A 15,518-nucleotide genomic window follows, 5' to 3' on the forward strand; every position below is an offset into this window, starting at 1 on the left:
ATTAAAAATTATTTAATAAATATTTTATTTATTAAAAATTTATTTTAATTAAATTTATTATATTTTATAAATTAAAATTTATTAATTATTTATAACTTTAAAAAAAAACGCTATTTTATAATAATTTTTTTTTTTTTTTAAAAAAAAATTAATATAATTAAAATATATATATAATTAATATTACGGTTAAAAATTATATAATTTGTCATGTTGTAAAGCTAGTACAAATGCAGGGATTTAGTGAACTAGTCTTTATTGGTAATGATAATAAACTTAAAAAAGAAAGGATTTATAATGCGTGGCGCGCGAAGCGCGCCATTTATTTATATAACAACATCCGTGGGGCCGTAAGCCTTAGCGCCACGTGGCCCGTGCGCAACACTGCTAAGGCAGTGGCTTGGCGGTGACATAATTACTTAATTTTATTAATTATTTATATAATTTAATATTTAAATTAAATATTATTTTATATATATATATATTTAAATTTTATAATTTATTAATATTTTAATTTTTTAAAATATTATTATCTTTTTTATTAATTTTTTAATTTTATAATAATTAAATTATAAATTTTTAATTAATATAATAATATAAATATATTATATTTTTTATATATATATATTATTATATTAAACTTTTAAAAAATTAATAAAAATTATTAAAATTATTAAAATTTTAAATAAAATAATTAATAATAAAAATATTTTATTTAACTTTTTATATAATTATAATTAATTTAAAAATATATTATATATAAAACGTAATTAATTATAATATTATTTTTATAATAATAATTTTTTTTTTATTAATTATAATTTTAAATTTTTATTATTTTATTATTTTATTTATTTTATTATTTTAATATTTTAATATTTTAATATTTAAATCTATAAATTATTTTAATATATTAACGGTTTAGCGGTTTTCGGCTCCTTGCGCATCGTAAAATGTTCACCATATGTCGCAATGTCCTTGCAACCGGAGGCAGACTAAACCCACCCCTAAGGGAGCAAATGAAAGCATACCTAACGCATATAGTGGGATTCGTCCGTATATTCAACGAATACGATAATGGCGAGCAAAGAATTAATATGGTCTATCTAGGTTTTCCCGTGCTCATCTATGAAGTTGAATTTTCAGTGAATATTGCTTGGTTCTTGGAAGTCATTAACATCGCCGCTGGTCTCGACAGGCTGGTCGATCTACCAAACAGCATTACTGAGTCACTTCCTATTCATGTCCATTCTGTTAGGATTCACCAAGGAAGAATGTTCCGGCCATGTACGGAGAAGATCAGAACGAGGCTTTGTTCGAAGTTAACTACTTTAATGCCCGGCTATTTCCTAGACTTAGTTAAACGGGACGAAGTATCTCGTATCCTGGAGGAAATTATCGGGGATGTTGGATTGGTTTCAGCATCAGAAGGCGATGATGCGAACGAAGGATCGGATCATGTTGGTACCTTACCTACTTAGCGGAACCATCGTCTTAAGGAGTTATTCTCAGTATACATAAATGGGCTATTATGCATCAAAGCATGCTATAATTATCGTCAAACCCCCCCAAACGCGTTCTAAATTCACCTTGACGCGTCTTTTCCTACATTTATATCTATTATCACCGTGTTCTACTCTACCTAGCCTTAGGTATTTAATAGAGGAACAATCTAGACTCGGCATACTTCCGGCTCACCACGGTATCTATAACACCTTCTTTGCTTCTGCCAGAGTGTTTTCAACACAAAAATCGAGCAGATAAGTGCGCCTAACCCTGCTAGACTGATTGCAGTGTATAAAGCAGCCCGGTACCCTTCCAACTTACTTTCTATGGACTGATCACCTCTAGTTACATAGGCCTCCACCGTTCTAGCGATCCCTAAGCCGATCGAAATACTATAGTTCATCACGGTACTAACTAAACTCGCCGCAGTACCCTGATGCTTCCTTTCCATTGCATTTGATAAAGCTAGCATTGTGGCTGGAAACCCTGTATCCATTGCCCAAGAGACAATTAGCACGGAAAAGAATAACTGAGTCCAGTAAATTTGCACGGCAGGCATAGTAGCAATAAGCGCAGACCCTAGAGTGAACCCTAAGAGTGAGATGAATACGAGGATAGACGGGCCCAGTCGTTGGAGTGCAAAGCCTGTTGATACCGTTGCTAAACAACCAACAACAATGCACGGGCTAACATATGCCGTCGCCTCAAATGCCATAAGAGTTAGCGAAGTTACATAGTCTTGAGTTGTGTCTAAACATACCAAAAGTGGAGGAGTCTCACGAATATTCTCGACAAATTGCCAGGTATACGATGCCCAAATTCCAAAGCATGACCAGCCACAAGCGCCTGCGACTAGAATGAAAGATACGTCGGATGAAAGTGCGTGGAACGGAATGAGTGGCTTAGGGGCGTAGTGGGTTTCGATCAACACGAATAATATTGCAAATAGAATACCAACGATTAGAGCGATCCAGAGATACGATTCTTGCCATCCGACAAGAGGAGCCTGGTTCCAAGCAAAACTTATCAGTACGAGAGCCGAAATTCCTGCGATTGCTCCCGGTATATCGAGGTCGGACATTACAGCTCGAATATTAGCAGGTGTCTTGCCCTTTGATGTAGATATATTAGGGATAGTAAAACAGCCTACTCCGGCAATGATGAGAAGTGTAGCTGCGAAGACCCAATACGCCAACGGCCACCAAACCAACGCGAATAGACCTGCGCTTGCCGCCCCAATAATGATACCCATGGGTGCCATGGTGGCAACGAGCGTGAATACTATAGCTTTCTGCTTGCCAGGAGGGTATGCCATTCCTAGAAGTGCAAGGCCATTTGGAAGTGAGAGAGCAGCGCCTAGGCCGTGGAAGACCCGAGAGACCATGAATAAGACGTGAGTTGAGTATACCGCTGTCCCCGAAATAGCAGACCAAACAGCCGACCAAACAAATCCAGCGAGAAATATTCGCTTATACCCATACGTATCACCTAATCTGCCTGCTATCAAGATGAAGGTACCGATCGCCAAGCTATACCCAGCAAGAACCCAGATCAGATCGCTGGTGTTGAAGATGCCGAAAGTGGTCCCTATCTCACGGAGGATTGCTAGCGTTTGGCCAATTCCTGCTTCTATAGATTGTATTAACTAGGGCCATGTGATAACCATCTATACATTCAACTCACGAGCACACAATTGGGCTGTGCATATCGTCGAGACGAACAAGCCTATACGTATTCTCGACATTTTACCAACCATATTACGTGAGTCTCCAGGAGTCCGCGGCGGTGGTTTCGTTCCGGGCGGCATCGGCCAGGATATCTCATCGATGGCTCGAAGCCCTGAGCATCTGACGCTCGCATGTCCTCGCTGCTGCCTTGCAAAACTGTATGCCCGCGGAACAGGTGGCAGGGATTTCTCACGATGCCCTATTCGCCGAGACCGCCGAGACCCTAGGGATAGCGGCGAGCGAATCGTATTGAAGGATCCTGAGCTCGTAGGATGATCTTCGTCGCTGCTAATCGAGAATCTAGACTGACATTCTGGAGAATAAGTTGTCGCGACATTTTCAGACGGCGTATGAACGTCGCTTGGGCGACGGAGCGTAACTGAGGTTGTTTCATAGCTCCAAAACGAGCTTTCGAAAAGCGAGTCGGTGAACGACATAGCCGCGTGGGATTATATACAGGCAAATGATGTGCGATAGCCGGTAGCTATAATATCTGACACGCATGCGCGAGAGCTCATGATCCCCCGATATATAATGACTTCTATGTCTCTATTCTTAGCCGTCCTTTGGGCGTACTCGTGGAACATTTCTGGGGATATCCGCTGGTGGTGTACCAGTTAACTTCACACTGAAACCAGAGGCTAAGGGTGTCCTCTGTAGAGGGTGCTATTAAGTCATCGTAGGTTCTTATCCTATGATTTCGCAGCTACGTGCTAGACCCATTTCTTACATTTTGGAATGGCATGTCAATGGCCTGGGCCATGAAATCGGGAATAAGCAAACCGGAGGCAGTCGGTTGGACCGCTTATCAGCAATAGATGATGCGTCTCTCCTTAACCGATTCGGTACCGGCGCATATATCTACGGTTGTTGATTCATGGGTAGTGAGTCCACTATCATTCGAATCTCTAAAGGTGTATAGATGGTAAAGGGTGCTTTTGCCCACCTTCTAAATGGTGTGAAGTCTGGCGATCTTTTAAAACTCTCGGAACCTCAAGCGGATAAGCTACCAACTCTGATTGGCTCTTGACCGTGTTTGACGTCTGGTTTAGGTAATTAGTAGCTTATGCCCACCCTCTTGCCTTTACGAAGGCCGGGGTCTCCTTTCAAAGACTGGCTACTGACATAAACTCTTATGATACGTAGAAGGCGGAGGATTACATGGTCGGCTGTTAGATGACGGACATAACGGGGATAGTAGCTTGAATCAACATCGGAACCATAGGACTTGGAGAACATGGGAGCATGAGAAAGCGCCTCGGCTCCGTCCAGTCATGAGAGAGATGTCTGCCATCAAATCGTTTAAATGAGCTTCAACGCATCCTGCCTGAACATGGCAATGTTTAGACAAGCAGTAACGCACATTTACCAAGACCGACAAGTTTCCGTACGCCTTTAACTATAATAGTAAGTCGGTTCACCCCTAAGAGGCTGAAACATGATTTTTCGTTCGATCAAACTTTATACCAACTTTTATAACAAGCTACTGACGAGTTGAAACAGCTTCGATCATCATGGCAGCCCCAGGTGAATCTTACTTTGCAGCCTTTCCATTAAAGCCGAAGCCTTATATTTCCTATGGCTTGACGTTTGAAAAGGCTTGTGCCCACCATGCTGAGAACACATTCCATGCCTCGCACATTTACGTTGTTGTGTCCAATTCCATTAGCAAAACCGAGGCTTTCACAGCCCTTCAGACAGCCCTCGCCAACAAGATTGTTGGAGTTCGCTACGGCATTCTTCCACATACTCCTTTAGAGGATGTGCTAGCCCTGGCAGATGATCTAAATGCGAAGAGTCCAGATCTTATCATTACTCTTGGGGCGGGTTCAATCTCAGATGGTGTCAAGCTAGCTCGCCTCTTTGCAGCGAATGGGGTATCGGACACGCAAAGAGCCTACGAGATCTTCGACAAATGTACCGTAGATCTCACTAATATAGTCACAACCGCAGTCGGCGTTAAGCCGGCGACGATTCCTGTTATTAATGTGCCGACGACCCTGTCTGCCGGTGAATTTACTCCGTTCGGCGCGGCAACGAATATGCAGACGTTCGAAAAGAGGAACTTGATCCACGATTCCGTAATAGCCGACCTTATAGTACTCGATCCCGCATTAACAGTATCGACGCCAGCGCGCTTCTGGCTTTCTACCGGAGTCCGAGCAGTGGATCATTGCACCGAAGGTATATATGCCAATTTACCTCAGGCGAGCCCGGAGTTGACCGCCGAACTTGCCAACGCCCTCCGGAACCTGCTGGTGGGCTTACTGAAGACCAAACAGAGGTGGGATGATCTCGACGCACGCCTGCAGACGCAGCTCGCGCTCAAGACTGCCGTTCAAAACTTATCCTGCGGTATGGGCGCTAGCGTACGTAGCATTGAGGATTTGCTTTACCCCTATTTATTCCACATCGAAGCTTTGTATATAATAACTGAGCTGTGACTCTCAATTCACACCCCCGAGCCCCAGGAATTCTAACTTAAAATAACTACTGACTTAGATCACAGCACGGTATAGGACACCAACTTGGTCCGATGGGTGTAGGGCACGGCGAGACAAGCTGCATTATGCTTCCGTTCGTGATGAAGTACAACTGGGACCACGGCGATGGGAAGGTTCGAGATTCACTCCGAACGGTGGCATCGGCGTTCTTTGACGAGCCGGCCGTCGTCGAGGCCCTCGGTTTAAAGGAGGTGGATAGAGACTCCACCAATCCTGGAGACTTGATGGCAGCATTTATCAGCGCTCTAGGATTGCCACGGAGCCTGGGCCAGTTCGGTATCGGAAGCGATAAATTCGAGCTCCTAGCGGAGAACTCCTTAACTGATCCGTGTACACTTGTCAACCCGGTGAAGCTTGACAAAGAGAAGGTCGTCGAGATACTTCGGATGGCGGCCTAAGGGATTAAGGGTTTATTGTCTAAGTATCTTGTTATGGGCCATTTGTAACTTTATTACTCCACTACTTAGACAACAATGGCCTTAAGAGAGTAGTATATCTGTAATGTTGGTCTAGTATATATTTTAGGTAGTGTTTAGGTACATAGTGAAGTTCTAAGCCCTGGAAATACCAACATAAACATATAATCAACTAGCTGTAGTTACGCTTATATCTAGAAGGGGCGATTATTTACTATTAACTATTCAGACGAAGACGTACAGTCAACAGGGCCTTCATGATACCGCCGCCTCAGAATTATGTGAGCTAGGGTTGCTAATATTCCATCTTGGAGCTCTCGCATTAAATCCGAATCATGTAAACATGGAATTCAGGATAATATTAAACAAAGCTCAGTCACACAGTGGAGGGATATAGTTTCGTTTATTACACCGACGTAAGATAGATCGACTATATATAGAATTTACTTTTAATATGTAAGTAGGTTAGGTAGGTAGTTACGAATGTTACCCAGTATAAACCTCTTAAAAGTCCTTTGCCAACCTAACCTCCCCCCTTTTGTCTCGTTTATATTAGAGTAAATTTCAAGTTTACGAACCACAATAGCATTTGCGATTACATTACATGTGTGGACATGGGATATTTTACGTGAATATTAACCTAGACTACTAAGTACCTACACATCATTTTGTGTTCATTCAAGTCGCATTCACGCTGGTGTTGAAGGACTAGTAGTCTATGGAACACTGTTGGGCTCTTCTATGATAAAACATGGAGATGGTCCATAGGTACACACGATAGAGAAGGGAAATTACATGTGTAGTTCCGTGTTTCATAAAAAAATGATTCATCATTATCTCGGTGTGTCTAGTGAACGACTTGACGGGAAACTTACTAGAATGCCAAAGCCCATACTTGGTCATTGTTCATCTTCGAAAGAGTCATCCCGACACAGGGCATCCAATAGCCCTCAGTACGTCAATCGGTTGCCTCATGAAGGGATTATTGCTCATCCACCCACCTTCGTTCCTCGAGTGGGCTCATGTCGTGCCTAAGGTTGCTGCTGATAGGCAGTAGAACTACGCGCGGCGAAACGCATAGTAACTATCAGTACACATACGCAGTGGCAAAGGAGATTTCACATTGATAGATACTTGGCCTTGGATGGACATGCAAACAAGAGAGTGAGTGCACAGCCACCTCCAGATATCCGGCACTTGTGTAAAGCTAGATGGCCCAGTGTGTCAGCACTGTCGACCTCCACGATAGATCATCTGATATCGTCAACTTCAGGATACCGAGAAGGCTAGGGGGCGTGGACGTAGGGATAGTGACTCATGTGACTCATAAAGGGCGAAGCAATTTAGTCATCGTTTGATTGGTTGCACAAGCCGGGCTGATGCTATGGTTTCACCACGAAAATGCCTATCTTGGGGTTCGATTTGCGAATGGGGGACTTCTTATGGCTGCTTGTGCGACCGGATTTGGGATCGTGTAACTACCTACATATTGGGGTCTGGACGGCAGCCCGCAGCCTCGCGGGAATCTAGATAGCCGGCGTGAGGCGTGAGGCGTGAGGCGGGCAACAGGCTGACGTGTGACGCCGGCGTGGGGTGGATGAGCCATACTGAGGATGCGACGTTTGATAGGCTTAAGTTAGGCGCGTAGTAGGGGACGCGTCGCCATTGCGATATATATGAAATGCGACACTGAGGCTCGTCTGCCTTCGCCCCCGTTACGTCGCAGCGAGGAAGGGATGTACTGGAATATTGCGAGGCTGCTGCCTGTTCAGCACCAACGTGAATACGCCCATGGCCTCCTAATGGTGAAATTCACGGCTGGGTTTAGCCAATGTTTTACTGCTGCCAGCATGTTAGTCGTCACAGTCGTCAGCGGTATCGTCAGCGGTATTGTCCTCATCACTGTTGTAATATAGGGCGAGGTTTAGTACGGGTTCGAAATAGAGTCACCAGGGTAGTGGCGGTATTGTGTGGGATTTCGGACTTTTTCCCTTTGATCTGGTGGGCTTCCGAAGCTCGGGTGCCCACTTCGCCGTCGAGAGAATCGAGTCCGTATGCGGTGAGTCACTGCCCAAACTTATGAAACTTGATTGATAGACAGGGAATATGGAGGAGCTAACGCCTCGCGGTAGTAGCCAGTCCCAACTATGAGGAGTACCGTTGTATTACGCAGAAAATGACGGTGAAGAATTTTTGAGTGGGCGATCGTCGGACTTACAAGAACTACATGATAACAGCCGCCGGAGGTGTGTGACTATTGCTCTCTATTCCTTAGACCAGGCGCTTACTATCATTGTCCGCGCCAGAATTAATCATGATGGCTTTCTCGCCCGCGGACTTCTAATCTCTCCCGTTACCATCGTGGGTTATGATTTGCTCCGGGTTACCTCCCTCTTCGGGAAACACAGATACCCGTGCCGTCGGATAGCATGGCAACGAATCTATGGTGCCGGTGATTCCGCGCAAGCATAGACAGAGAGACAACGGATGGATGGGGTTCGATGGGCGTCGAAATATAGTTGGGCGTTTGTCACGACTTGACGAAGGACGAGGCGGAGATCGAAAAGGGCAATGTTCCGGAACGAAGTGGAGCGGTGTGAGGACCAGTTTAGAGCCGTTTAGAGGGTTAATATCTCGTCACATGCCAGGGCCTAGACCTGATAGACATGGCAGGACAATATAGCAGCACAGCCACGATGGAAGCGCGCAATGCTCTGTGCATTCGTCTGGTTTTGAAGAGTGACACGTCAACGCATACGGCATACCCAGGCTTCTGGGTCACGGTATCTAGAATTCCCGACAAGAACATCATAGGTAACGATGTGGCCTAAGGCATACATTTATGGCCTGCTTGCCGTATGACCGTGCTGTGCGATACTTAAGATAGCAGACGACGTCGGGCAGTGCGAGAGATGGTAGCAAATGAAAGACATAGACCGGCGCGCCGTCCCAATGATTTAGCTACTCGTATGTATTATTATCCGTATCGCCTCGCAGGATGATTCCCTTCGTGCTGCGCACGCCTGATGAGTTAAGTTCCCAAACATAGCAACATAGCATTGGCTAGGCGCGCGAAGGGAGATATGTAGAGGTACCAGCCTACGCAACCTTGAAAAAAGGCATTTTGCGATTTGGCAGATAATAACGGCATTCTTATAATCTCGATGTGTGAGACAATGTCGAATCAAAATCTCGGAGGCCTACGAGACAATGATGAAAAGGGGGGCCAGGTGAGCGACGACAGGGGTACTACGTATGGATCGAACAACGCATAGCGATAGACAACAAGATTCATATCACGAAATATTCTGGTTAGGGAAAATGAATGCCGCCCATTTCTCCATCACATACCAACACGTGCGCTACAAGCCCTACTTATGGTTGGAGTACCATTCTCGCGTGCTCTAATGGTGGTGTCGCTATAGTCCTGATAGGTTTAAAACAATACCTTCTCTAACCTCGAAGAGCCATTACACTATGGCACCGCCTGTGGATTACATGTATCGAATTCGAAAGGAATGGAGAACGAATATGCAATTCGAAGCCGTTAGAATACATTCGCTCCCCCTTTTCGTCTCCTTCTAGAAGGTCAAAGAGAGGGGCAGAGGGTCGTCATCGCACCAATATCAAATCTAAAATTTTTTTTATTTATTTCATTTTTGTGCGCTTCGTCTACGTCACCGAGACAACTTGGACCGGGGCGGTATGTATAATACATACCTGCGAGCTGCATGTAAGGCATGGGTAAAAGACTCCGAATATCCTGCAGATATGTATGCTGTCTACTTCTCAGTAAGAGTCGGTGAGTGGTAGAAATGAGGGGGATCTGCTTCGTGATCGTGCCAGAGTCGTCTAAGTCGTCCTGGTCGTCCGGGTCGGGTCTCTTGTCCTGGTCGAGCTTCTGTGTTTGTTTTGTTGAAAAAGTTGGTGGAGTAAAGACGCTATTCAACAAAGTGGCCCTGATATTGGCTGCTGGGTGCGGAGATAGAAAAAGGATTACCACGATAAAATACCATGTAGATAGACTACTATAGTAGGTGGCTTAAACGGGATATTGACCTCTAAAGGGCTTTATACACCCCTGCCAGCCCCAATCGGGATATGCACAGATGCAGGAAGTGTGGTCTTAAGCCGGGTCCCCATTGACCAAACAATTTACAAGGCCCATTCAGCTTACAGACATTGGACATCATTGCAGCCAGAGATTTTGCTCGCAGGGCATCAGGACATAAACCTACATGACGTCTACTCGTATGAGTCACAGCTGATACTAAGCCGATGGTATCAGAGAGAGGTATTGTACATATCCATCTCTGCCGTTCCATTAGGTATCCTATCCCTTCGATGTGTACTTTGATCATGTACTTTATTTATTTATGTAATTTTTTGCATTGCATGTCTTGCAATGAAGGGAGTGAAATGAAGGAATTTGGAAATAAAAAAAATTTTCCCCTCCTATGTCGTATTGAGAAATGAGAAAGTGGATTGGCTTATTATCCAAGACCGGGTACGGGACAAAGCAAAAAGAATGTACACCCAAAATAAGGGTGCAGGTCTAGAAAAAAACGACCAGGGGATTGTTAAGGTGTGGCCGGTGAATGCAGCCGTGCACGGGGAGCAGGTAATCTCTGTTCCGTCTATGCTGCTACATCCATGGGCCAAGACGAGAGGAAGACTGGTACACTACAAGACCTAATAATCCATGGCGTCCGTGGCCTGGAGTCCGTGTAGGTCCGTGTAGCCCTTGTAGTCCATGTAGCCCATGTATGTATATACCTCCACTAGGTACTTCTACTCATGGCTGCATGGATTTTGGAAGCATAAGTAGCGTACTGGATTGACCCGCGGCAGTGGGTGTAATCTCCGCTGAGTCGATAGCTCCAGAACATCTGCGGCTTGAATCGTGGCCTAGGACAGTCTCTCTCATACTGTACGGAAAATATGAAGGTGTAGCGTAAAGGCACCCATCCAATAGTGGTTCTTTGCCGGGGAAGAAGCATTAGTAGCACCTGTCAGCCGAACCGGGCCGGACTCCTAGCCCTTCAAATTAGAGAGCTGACCACCTATGGGGAGCCTAGAGCTACCATAGTAAGTGATCAGAGTCCACTCTATGTCTAAGTGGCTTGCTCTCTAATCCGTATCGTCCTTGTCGTCGTACGAAGTAGGACCCTGGGGTAATAATAAGTGCGAGACTTGTCGCACAGAATCCCACCGTTTCGAATTATTGGCTCATCGCATGACGAAGTGTACCGATCCCAACAGTGACGCATTAGACTATTGGTGAGGTTTCTGTTTGGTGGCTGAGAAAAAATTGTCTGGTCTGTTCATGGTTCCGAAATGTCTAGGTTAAGCGCCTCGGTATCATGTTTGAAGTGATTGTCCTCGGGAAGATCTCTTGCCATGAACGAGCCGAAGTCTTAATTCGGGGTCAATAGGACATAGGTAATCCGTAGTGATAAGATCAAATTGACTTGAGGCGTCAAGCTGAGGGAATAAGGCCGAAACAGGGTAACTCGTAAACGGGTTAACCAACCACCCCGACGTCTTCCCCCTTGTCTGCTTGCCTGCTTGCTTACACCGAGAAGGACATAAGGGTGTGAGGCAAAGCCGTGCGTCGTAATACAGGGTAACCTACAACGGAACACTGAAGAGGAACAGGACTATGCCTTTAATACTCGATATAGGTATCATACAGACGGACAATTTTGGTGGAACGGAGGCTGAACGTCCTTGAAGAACCAACGAATTGCGATTCTGGCTGGCCCCAGATTGAGACCCGAGGGCGAGTCCGTGCGTAGACAGTATTTCAGCAGTGTTGGTTACGGGGTTGTCTTCCACTTACCTAGCTTCTTCGGCCCAAGACTACGCGTAGTAATACAAAGCATACATTCAGCAGGCAATTAATATCGATGTGGCGATCGATGTAGCAATCTATAGATTGTTTGCTTGTAACAACAGGCCTCCGACCAGTTGATTTGTACGGAGTATTCCCGTCACTCAGGTCACTCAACACCAAATCTCAACTTCGAGATATAATAACGCAAGATTAAGTTTGCGCATATGATAACCTCCAATAACGACTCATAACAGATCTAGAGGCATTTATAGCCTGTCATCGACATCATACGTACATGTCAACAGGAGGAGTGATTGGAGAATAGAGGGGAGAGAGGACCTTATGCTGCGACCTCCCACGTTTTTACCTCCTGGTCTTTTTTTCCCCGCCATGCACTATGTATGCATGGGGGTGCAGATGACCCAGATGACCCTCTTTACAGCGAACTATCATCGGTTAGAAGTTCTCTGGCCTAGATCTATATTGGTCCTTTCACAACGCTAGGTGTAAATCACGCTCATCGGATGACGCATCGAGAAAAATCCTTGATGGTTACCTTTTAGGCATCTTGTACATACCATATCCAGTTTATGTAAATTTCTGTCTTCTCTTAAATCTAGGCATGAAGAGAACTCAGTTAGTTTTCGGGATCATATCGAGGATGGAAGCGCCGGATGATACTCTATGTTTCTGAATGGGTGTGTAAGACTCTACAACCCTCCAATCCAATCTATTATGTTCCACGCCACCAAGAAATAAAACCTGGCGAGATGCGAGTTTGCCGAGGTGGAAGAGGCAAAAGAACAGTCAGCACAAGCGTACGTGTCTATGAATGGGATTATACATGTGTAGGTTGAGTCTTTTTTATATGCTCGTGTAGTCTCAGGTATGTACCTAGGTATATAGGTATATACCTATATAGATAAAAATATAAGTATAATCGAGTATAATCGAGTATAATGGATCGATTACGAAGTCTTATCCTTTCGTACCTATTGACGGATTGTGTCCCTTTAATACGCACATGTAGGTATCACAAATCGAGGCTAAGAGGGCAGGCTATTATGAAGGCTAAATGTGGTAGGTGGGGGATGATTGTCGCTCTTACAACTATTCTTAGGTATGCAAGAGGGGCAAGAGGGCTGGTGATGATGAGATGCAAAGGTAGTATTATAGTCCAATAATGGGTATAGGCAAATACCTTTTTTGGCTACTTCACACTATACCTGTACCTAATGTTGTATGTAATCCATAGTGTACACTACTATGTATGCACAATCGGCCCTGGGCTTGTACCCGCACCTTCCCCGCGCGGGAACTACTCCAATGCTATCGTGCTATCGTGCTACATTACAGAATGACTCTAGAGAATTTACCTTGGGTAGGGCAGCTGCTTCCCGTCTGCCCGTCTCTTTCCATCTCAACTTACATATACCTCCTCGGCACCACCCGAATCTCATTCTAGACTTAACCTCCTTTTTTCACCTAACCCCTAATATTTCCAACCCGCATAAAAATAGTGCGAGAACTAAACCCGTTCTCACCTATTTCTTTCTCATCGTCGGATTATCTAAATCAAGGCGCTGCGACAATTGAGGGGGATAAACCATCCCCCACTATTCCGGGTACATATTCGACCAGTTCGCATACCGGCCAAAGCTTCCGTCTCTCCGTATGCTGTCGGCACCCGTTGGAGTCCCGCGGCCGGATTGTGCGATACCTACGCGAAAAGCATCTGATTGAATGAACATAACCATTATTACTCATCAACGTCGTTTGACAAAGAAGGATCCTAAACCCTCGGGGTGTGTCCAATCTGGAGCATAAGGATCGTGTCATCTACCATATCTGTCAAACAGACAAGCTACAACTCGACTCCCTCTTCCACTAGGATTAACACGGATTTTCTACAGATTTGTTTCTTTCTGATTTAATTTAACCAGAGGAGTCGAAAATTTTTCTACTCGGATCTAACACGGCTTACCATCTCGTTTACAAAAAGCCCAAAGCGAGCGATATCTTTGAATTTCGCCGCATTAATCTCCATTGCGCCTCAATCTCTAAACGGGGGCCTGGGGTTTTGAAATCTCTGTCGATGGATCCTTGATGATCCTTGACTCGGGAAAAATTTTCAAGTTTTTCTTTGCTCTTCTTTTTAATACCGTCCAAATCGTTGGGATATTGTCGGTGCGCCAGGGACAGGGACTAGGACCAGGACCGAGACGGAACAGGGAGGCCATAATCACAATTTCGCTAAAGGACAGCCGATATCTTAACAACCCTGAAACCCAGGATCCTCAAAGCATCGTCATTCACGAAAATTTTTTGCAGTTTCCGTTTTCACTAGGGACCAGCGGGACTCATATCTATTGCGATGACCCTTTACTATGGAGAGCTCCGAATTGCCTGAACTATGATAGCCAAGTGACAGGGTATTGAAAGAGTTGCGCATTTGTTCAAACGTCATCGTAATCGTATTCGCCGCCTAGGAGGATCCCCAGGCTACAAGCGATATACGACGACGTTGGGTAGGCGTGGCCTTTATTTATTTCCGCTGGCGTTATCAAATCATTCAGCGCTACGCGGACCGATTTGCAGCGAGAAGCAGCTGAATTAAATCACCATTTTAGCTCACAGTGGACAACTAAATGCGATTGGATACCGAATCAGAAACAAAGTGCGAGCGGATTCTCGTCAGACGTTGTGGCTGTGCCATTACACCAGAGTCCAAAGTTGACTAATACTGAAAGTGTGTGTGAGTGTGTGCATAGAGGGACATACTGCGCATACACCCCTGCCCTTGGCTAGCTCAGCACACACCCTACTTGGATGTACTGTACGTACCGGACTACGCGCATACCCAAATCCTGCCAAGGTACCTTTACTTTTAGGCTAGGATTAGGCTTGGTAGGGGGTCCCCCTTGTCAATTCTTTTTGACAACCCTTGTTAGCCCCCCGACAGTAAAAAAAAAAAAAAAATTTTGGCCTGGCCGTTGGTTGCTCCAAATATTTCTGTTATTATTAAACGAGACCACTCGCCTCGCCCAACCACCTCCGACGGTTCACCTCTTCTACCAAGTTTGGCTTTTGCCATATCTATTGACTCATCCTACAATCGCATCCACATTATTTGTATTTGATATTCGTTTTCCCCAAACGAATTTTCCACTCTGGACTTTTTAGAACAGTCCAGTCTCTTCCAGCGCCTTCAACATCCGAAGTCGACCACTCATCGACTTTGATGCCCAATCCTCCTGGGGGATATAAACACCAAATCTTGACATGTTCTCTCAAAGAAGACGGTTTTCCTCTCCTCTTCCCACCGACCACATACCAAGGTGACAGGTGTCACTTCCTCCAGCGTCACGACACAGGCGCCATTTAATTCAGAAAAAAAAGAAAACATCGAAACCTAAAAAACCACGACGACATTTTATCATCGAGTCGCATTGGGGGCGACCACACATAAGAGACGTTGAACCAGAAATATTTCGCAATCACGGCGGCAATCATTGCGCAAGACTTCGGCAAG

At 44.9% G+C, this 15,518-nt stretch overlaps 2 protein-coding genes across 2 annotated transcripts; one reads left to right on the plus strand and one right to left on the minus strand.

Moving 5' to 3' along the window:
• Window positions 1–1,582: 1,582 nt before the first annotated feature.
• Window positions 1,583–3,247, minus strand: F5Y00DRAFT_271235 (MFS general substrate transporter; the record flags this gene model as incomplete). The annotated part of the gene is made up of 4 exons (XM_048012759.1): window positions 1,583–1,614; window positions 1,696–2,206; window positions 2,264–3,132; window positions 3,187–3,247. The coding sequence occupies 4 exons, from the start codon at window positions 3,245–3,247 to the stop codon at window positions 1,583–1,585; spliced, it is 1,473 nt and encodes a 490-aa protein (XP_047863203.1).
• A 1,497-nt stretch (window positions 3,248–4,744) lies between these two features.
• Window positions 4,745–6,132, plus strand: F5Y00DRAFT_271238 (Dehydroquinate synthase-like protein; the record flags this gene model as incomplete). Its single annotated transcript, XM_048012760.1, has 2 exons — window positions 4,745–5,599; window positions 5,740–6,132. 2 exons carry the CDS (start codon window positions 4,745–4,747, stop codon window positions 6,130–6,132), a joined length of 1,248 nt encoding a protein of 415 aa, XP_047863204.1.
• Window positions 6,133–15,518: the final 9,386 nt, after the last annotated feature.

The sequence above is a fragment of the Daldinia vernicosa genome, assembly GCF_022497035.1.
Source record: "Daldinia vernicosa strain CBS 139.73 unplaced genomic scaffold F5Y00scaffold_35, whole genome shotgun sequence".
Lineage (NCBI taxonomy): Eukaryota > Fungi > Ascomycota > Sordariomycetes > Xylariales > Hypoxylaceae > Daldinia > Daldinia vernicosa.